This window comes from Lissotriton vulgaris, chromosome 12 (genome assembly GCF_964263255.1).
Source record: "Lissotriton vulgaris chromosome 12, aLisVul1.2, whole genome shotgun sequence".
NCBI lineage: Eukaryota > Metazoa > Chordata > Amphibia > Caudata > Salamandridae > Lissotriton > Lissotriton vulgaris.
In genome coordinates this window covers 421,748,140-421,755,992 of record NC_141700.1, presented here as the reverse complement: position 1 = coordinate 421,755,992, position 7,853 = coordinate 421,748,140, and the positions used below count along the sequence as shown (strand labels likewise).

Here is a 7,853-nt window from a genome sequence, read left to right as displayed (position 1 = left end):
AGAATACGTGGAACTGACTATTTTCGAAACCCAGCAGAACAAATAACTGAAAAAGCTCAAACTGTGCTTCACGCTTTTAACGTCAATTTGAGGAAAAATCACAAAGTTTAGACGATAAACGCGGAGTATTCTGTGCAAGAATGCAACGATTGGATTTCGCATATGTTAACATCTCTTTTAATTCAATATTTACATTTGAACAAAAGGAGGCTGCAGTTTTTCCCTCTCTTCGGTCTGGGCTAACTTATTCCTCTGGCTCTGAGGCAAATCGGTTGGCTGAATAAAACAAAGACGAACATTTTTGATGAAAACCATTGCTGGTACCTGTGGGAAAGATCGGCACATGTATGCAAACTACGAAAGACAACAACAATGCTGGAACAGGTGTCTCAAGATTTATAATTTACTTCAAAGATCCGATAGTATCCATTTAAATACAAAACTGCTACATTTAAATATACAGCGGGCGATTCCATACAAATCGGCTTTGGGGGTGGGGTGCTGCTCCCAGTTGTTAAGACATTGGTAACCTTCCGTTGAGGATATTGATGTTCATCTCTGAAGACTGTGTTCGTGTGGTGGGGAGAAAAAAAACTGCAAAAGCAATGTAATAAATAAAAATAAAAAGAGTCCGGCGGGTGTGGGGGCGAGCGGTATTAAAGGCTGGACGTACCTTTCTTCAGTTCATAGGGCGAGTCTTTGCAGAGGTCTGCCTGGGCCTGGTGCCTCAGCTTGCTCTCTTTGGCCAGCGCCTCGGCCCGGCTCAGCAGTGTCTGGTTCAATCCATTGAAAGGCGCGCTGCCGCCCGGGGAGGGCGCCGCCGAGGCCGGGCCGGGGCTGGCCCCGTGGTGGCCGTGCAACTGGCCGAAAGTGCTGTAGTTCGTGTAGCCCGGGTAGAAGGGCGAGGCGTAGTACAGAGGGCGGGAGAGGACGGCGCTGTTCGGGAAGGGGCACTGCGAGGATGGAGGCCGGGTGGGGGAGGCGCCGCTGCCGGCCAGGGACTGTCCCTGCGGCGGCCTCGTCCCCGGGGATGCCTCGCTGCTCTCTTTGGATTTGTCCGAGGAGGTGGCAATCTCAGCCAGGGACCACAGTTTGGGTTTGGGGGTGACCGTGGGGGGCGAGTGGATGACGGAGGTGGCCTGGCTGCTGGGCTGCGCCAGATCGATGGGATGCAGCTGGTGAGGGTGGTGGTGCTGGTGCAGCGTGGGCAGGCCGTGGCTGGAAGGGTGGTGGTGGTGGTGGTGAGCCGGCTGCGGGGGTTCCTCGGCCTCCTGTAGGGTTGGCGCTCCCTGACACAAGGCTGGAGAAGGGGACGCGGGGGTCTTGGATGAGGAGCCGGACAGCGGGTTGCTTCTATCGTCCGGGTCTTTCAGGACCGACTCGCACCTGGCGGGGTCCACCTCCTTGTCCAGCGGGCTTTCGGGGTCCAGGCGGTCGAAGTCACTCTCAGACGGGCTTTTTAAGTCCCCTGCAGAAAAACAAGACAAAGTTACCACAAACGCTCGTGGGAAAACCATACAGGCACCCCATTGGGGAACTATGCATAACTCTTAACACACGGGGGGCTTATTTACAAGCCCCTTGCGCCACTGTTGCGTCACTTTTCCTATGTTAAAAATGACGCAAAAGCGGCGCAAGAGGCTTGTAAATAAGCCCCACGCTGCCTTACGACACACCACTCTCCGGCAAAAGCGGCTTCCTTTACCCAATAAGTAGCATCACATAAATCACAATCGCCTCCTTAAATCCTGCAATTTACAAGTCAACTAAAAAGAAAAGTGATTACACCGGTACGTTTCAATTTTAAAAGACCAAGTCTTTTTTTCTATCTAACTCAAATTCCTCCCACAACGGTGACGTTTTTATTAATTTAAAATGTATGCTCGTTTTTGTAGCAGCCCAAACAGAATACACAACGTTGAGTGTTGCAGTCACCTTTTATTGGAATGTCACAATAAGTGCAAGTCGGCTCTCAAGGAAGCACTGACAACAGGACTAATGCAGCCTAGATCACTAATTTATTATTCCAACTGCACACATATTGTGTACATTTTTAGATTAACCCTTGATATTTTAAATTGCCAACTTGCAGCCAATTGGTTACATTTCCAGAGACGATGCAAGTTACGCAAACTGTCTCTCTATTGCGTTTCCCGCCTTTTTTTCCTCGTTTTTGTGATGATTAAAATTCACCCGCTGGAATAGGAATAAAAACGCCTTCCGTGCACCCACCTGCTTCCGCCTCGACGTCGCCCTTGTCGTCCAGCTTGTGCGTCACGTCGTCGTCGTTCTTTTCCAGGTCGATGTTCTCGTCCTCCTCCTCGTCCTCGCTGCGGTTCCGGGGCGTCCAGGTCATCTTGTTCTCCTTCTTGAGCCGCCGCCGGGCGTTGGCGAACCAGGTGGAGACCTGGGTGAGGGTCATCTTGGTGATGATGGCCAGCATGATCTTCTCGCCCTTGGTGGGGTAGGGGTTCTTGCGGTGCTCGTTCAGCCAGGCCTTCAGCGTGGCCGTGGCGTCCCGGGTGGCGTTCTTGCGGTAGGCCGGGTCGCCGTAGGGGTAGGAGCCGAGCGGGGCGGCGTACGGGTGGTACCCGAGGGAGCCGGCCATGCCCGTCGTGTGGTCGTAGGGCGAGCCCTGTAGGAAGAGGAGAGAGGAGGGGGTGAGATGGTTCCACTCAGAGAGAGGCCTGAGAAGCACAGGTGACTCTCCTAGTAGGATACTGACAATAATCCAAGCGCTAATTATACAATTAATAGCAAGCACAATACTAATTCTAATAATCACCCCTGGCACATGTCAGGGTGTGTTTTCACCACGTCTGCACACAACACACGGCCTCGAATCAAACTGGGAAAGAAAGCTATAATTAGCGGGCGCATCCCTGCAATTGTCCAACAGGCAAATGACATAATTTGGCCAAATCTTATTTTCAATACCTATTCTTTAATAACATCCACAAAGTATACAAATCACACGTGTTCTTTAAGTGAAAGCTCGATTTAACAACCACATACAATATTTGACCACAAAATGCGTTCGCCGTTAGACCAAAAAAAACAACTTCTAATGTGCCTGCGCTAATTGTATTTGAGTGCGACATATACCTTTACGATTCCTGTTTATACATCGGGTTGGTAGAACGAGTAATATATGATCGAAAAAATAAAAACAAGTTCCCCTCATTAAGGTAAGTAGCTCCAATGAAAAATGAAGGCTGAGCGGTCGAGTTGCTGCATTAAAATGGGTCGCTCGCTCCGCGAAACAATGTCGCTAGGGTCGAGGGTGGATCGTTTTATATCGCCCCCTATTTAATGCCCACGTGGTTGGTGTGAATGGTAAGCGCTTAGGGTCTGGCTAAGGGTAAGAAGGCGCTATATAACTAGCAATATACTATGCGCCCATCACACAGCTCCTTTGCAGCGCGTGCATTTGTGAGACAAGCTACATTTTCTAAAACCATCACAGCGCACAGGTCGGCCACACCCCCGGTCACAATTCCTACAGTCTACCGGTATTAAATACATTATTTTCCTACCAATTTTTCGCACTTGTCAGCAACAACATTTTGCACAGTGTGAAGGAGGGTTACGCCTCGCAAGTAAGGAGTATGCGCCGCAGTAAATCGCACCAAATTACAAAGGCGCATACTTTTAATTCTCTGCTCTTTTTTTTTCTTTCATTTAAATATAAATTACACATCTTCTTGAGGCATGCGTAGAATGAGGCTAAGCAGTGTCTGCGTTCATCTATCTCACACAAAACTTTCGTGTCTAATAAAAGCTCTTTAAAAGTTCCATATATTAGCTGGTTTTTAAAACGAGTCACGCGCCATTAAGTCACAGTTTGCATTCATGCGGTAACATCAAATATGGCATTTATGAGGTAACATCAAACATTGTATTTGTGCGGTGACACCAAACTCAAGCCTAGCTTCTATAATAAAATCTGCCGGGTCCTGTTTCTTTGCAGAATCCCTGCGCAGCCGACAGAAGTGCAAACATACTTCGGTTTCGCCTGCACGTTCAACACTTAATTACACGTGTACACACAAGGAGAGGGGGAGTTCACAAGAACTGCTAATGCACGTGGGTTTTCCCCCTCGGAGAATGCATTTATAACCCCCCTGGGTATTAGCAGCGCCGGCTACCGGGCTGGAGAAGGGGACTCGGGCCCGGGTCGTGTAATCGGCACAACGTAGAGATTATTAGGCCTCCCTGGCGACTAATTGACTCATGTTGGTGTAAGAAGCCGAGAGAAAGTGCAACCAATAATGTTACTTTCCTATAATAATAATACTTTAAAAAACGCCGGGTCCGTCAGATTCCGGCCCTCGGGCATCATAAGATCTCCGTAATTAAAAAGTATATACAATCTATCGTGTTTCCATTTATTGAATCAGTTCAAGAGCGGGGATCTGAACCGAACGCGTTTGGATCTAGAGAGGAGAAAGCAGAACGAAGCGTGGAGGACGAAGGGCCTTGCTACCACCGGGGAGGTGGCGGTACGGTACCGGAACCCAGCCCTGTGACGACTGGTCTGTGTGTGCATAAAAGTGAAATATTTCAAGACTAAAGGCGCTGCTGAGGGATATGAGTCTGATGGAGACGCGATTCTAGTCCGACGGGTTGTGCGGCTGCACACGAGGTGAACACGAGGGTCGTTGGTAGGATGGATGGAACCACATGTTAAACGTGTAGGGGAGAACGCGGATTGTATATAAGTGGGTCTGCGGGAAGGGTCGACCTATGTTGAGGTGCGCATTAAAATAACTTCCAGGTTTTCTTTAAAATGCCTCGGTGTTCCCGGGAGTGCACTTGTAGGGCACGGATGCCAATGAAAAGTTCTGCCTGTGCTCTCAGATGTCACCAGTACCCGGGCTCTGGGAGGGTACAATCGCCGGTGTGAGGAGTGACCCCCGGGCCCTTTCTCCGGGCTGCCTGGGACCCACGGCGGGCCGAGGGACACCGGCTGGCAGGGTTCTTCGTTAATGGGGTGCACGGGGAGGGGAGGTAGTCCGTAGAGTGACAGGTGGCACACAGCAGCAATGCCACCGGGAGGCGGGCTGACGTGCCAGGGTACAGGCGGCTGCAGAAGCACTCACGGGGTCCCAGCTGGCACAGAGACACTAATGAGGGTCGCATGGAAGCTGTCCTGCTGGCTGGTTCATGCCATGTGTCAGTAATGTTCACTCCTTTCTGGGCTGGTGCAAGGTACTGACATGTCAAGGTCTCGGGGAAGCGTGTGTGCATGTAAGGGCTGAGATGCATGTACCCAGGGCCAAAAAGAGAATACAAGCTTTAGGAGGACTGAGGGCCCCGTGGCAGTCAAAGACAAAAGTGCTCCCCAGATACAGGTGAGCCGTAGACACACATGTGACCTCATGCTCCCAGGAGAGTGTTTTATTTGATGGACGGACTGCTATGTGCCCAGGGTCACTCAGCAGTGGCATACTATGCATAGAGAACATGCGCTTCGGGCATGCATTAAAGGGCCGGCGAGTCACCGCTACAGAAGCATCAACAGATGCGCTCGAGTCCCTATGCACGCCGGAGATCTCAGATGAGTGGGTATGTAGAGCTTGCAATGGTAGCGCAGGCCCTTGGTAACACTATGACTAAGGACAGGGGGCTCTGCCGGTCAGGGCAGAGATGCTTACAAGTTCAGAAGTTGGTAGAGAGCTTGCTGGAATCTTAAGGTACCAGTGGTACGTGTGTGCACAGAGTCAGTAGCTGAACACTCCGCACCAGACCGTGGGGGTTCACAGGCAAGCGTTTCTGAGCTGCTACCCAGATATCTGGGATCTAGTGGTCTCGGGCTGGTGTGTGTGAATATGCAAGGACTGGGAAGTGCTCACGATCACACGTGTCACGTTGTATACCAGAGAATAAACGGCCTCGAATGGGCGAGGGATCCCGTTAGAAGCAGACTCTCGCATGTTCTTGGCCTGGTATGTAATCGCCATTAGGATCTGTGGAGCTCAGGGCAGTGTACAAGGGGTGTAGTGTGCCCAGGGTCACACGGGCACAAGGGAACAAACACTTTGCAATGGGTGAAGGGGGCCCATTAGCACCACACTGTCACAAGTTACTGAATTGCTGCACAGATATATGTGGGATCTGTGGATCTCAGGGTGGTGTGTAAGTCTGCAAGTGTTGGAGAATGCCCAGGGTCACAAGTGGCACACTGCCACCAGGGAACAAACGCGTTGGAATGGGCGAGGGATCCCCCTTATCTGCAGACTCTCACACGCTCCTCAGCTGGTGTACAGATATAAGGGGCCTCATGGTAGAGGGTAAACATGTAAGGGTTGGATGTTCCCAGGGTCAGTATTGGCATCCTGTGCACAAGAAAATATTTGTTTTTACAAAAGCAGAGTGTCCCGTGTCAGTCAGATGCAGTGCATGACTTCGACAAATTCCTGACATAGTATACGGATATCTGGGGTCTCAGGATAATCCGAAATTATGCACGGATGGGAGTGTGCCCAGGGTCACACTTGGCACACTGTAGACGAGGGAACAAACTATTTCGGTGGGTGGGTTATCCCAGTCCGCAGTAGACGCTCGCAAGTTCCTGAACCGGTGAACAGAAATCTGGGATCAGGGTCTGAGAGCAGTGTGTAAGTATGGAAACAGCTCGGATGTGCCCAGGGTCACAAGCGGCGCTCTGAACGCGAGAAAAGACATGCTCTGAAAAGTGTCAGCTGGCTCTCTTACCACGTAGGAGGCGGTGAAGGCGGCCGCCGCCGCCGCTGCCGCCGCTGCCGGGTCCGAGCTGTAGGGCAGGTGCGAGCCGTAGCCCGGGGAGGGCGCCGAGAAGGCGGTGGATCCGGCGTAGGGCGAGAAGGCAGAGCCGGAGGAGGAGCGGCCCAGCTCATCGGTCCGGGGCCCCGAGAGGACGCTGGTGCTGTACGCCGGGCACGAGTAGAGCGCCAGGGACGCCGAGGGCTGGTACAAGTAACCCTGAGGATAGGACATGGCCAGGCACATGCATGCAGCCGGTCTGCGCGGCTCTCGGAGGCAGGAAAGGATGAGGCGGCCGCCTGGGCTGCAGCGCCGGAGTGCCCTGTCTGCTGCGCGCCGCCCTGCGCTCTCCTCGCTGCTGCCTGGCTCTGTCTCTAGCTCTGTTTTTTTGCCCGTGGACTGAAGGATAGGACGGGGGGAGGAGGGCGGGCGCTGGGGAAAGGTCCTGCCAAGATGCTAAGTTGGAAATTGAGGATTCTGACGCCTTCTGCGCAGCGACGCTCCGCCTCCTCCCGGGGTGGTGTCAGTCTGGAAGGAACTGCGAGATCCTGCTGGCTGCGCAGACCGTGGTCGCGCTCACTCCGCGCTCCTCGGCTCGGGAGCAGGGCTGGGGCTCCGAGCCGGCCCCTGCCTGGAGGTAGCGCCAGCCTGGGCCTCTGCATCGCACGGGCCTCGGCCCTACATCGCGTTGAACCCCAGCACCGTCCTTGCAAGGACATTGAATCCGATCAGGTCCCTGCACTGCCATTATACCCAGTCGGGTCCCTGCATTAGCCCAAGAAGGCATCTGCAAGGCGATTAACCCTATCCTGGCCCTTGCATGCATGGACATTAAACTCAGCTAGGTCCCTGCACGGCCATTAACCCTATCCTGGCCCTTGCATGGACAATACACCCAGCCGGGTCCCTGCACGACGATTAGTCCCAGTCAGGGCCCTGCATGGCCAACAGCCCCAATCTTGCCTTTGCAAGACGATTAGGACCAGCCAGATCCCTGCACGAGGTTTAGGGTCCGGAGATCCCTCTCTGCGGCTGTTAGCCCAAACCCAAGGGCCCAAGCAACGAATACCCCCAGCGCAGGACACTGCGCAGCCATTAGACTCAGCCCG

At 52.8% G+C, this 7,853-nt stretch overlaps 1 protein-coding gene across 1 annotated transcript; it reads right to left on the bottom strand.

Moving 5' to 3' along the window:
* Positions 1 to 387: 387 nt before the first annotated feature.
* On the bottom strand, positions 388 to 7,136 carry IRX5 (iroquois homeobox 5). The gene is made up of 3 exons (XM_086946463.1): positions 6,718 to 7,136; positions 2,233 to 2,635; positions 388 to 1,468 (listed from the first exon to the last, which is right to left on the bottom strand). Exons 1-3 carry the CDS (start codon positions 6,988 to 6,990, stop codon positions 657 to 659), a joined length of 1,488 nt encoding a protein of 495 aa, XP_086802589.1. The 5' UTR covers positions 6,991 to 7,136; the 3' UTR covers positions 388 to 656.
* Between the last annotated feature and the right edge of the window lie 717 nt (positions 7,137 to 7,853).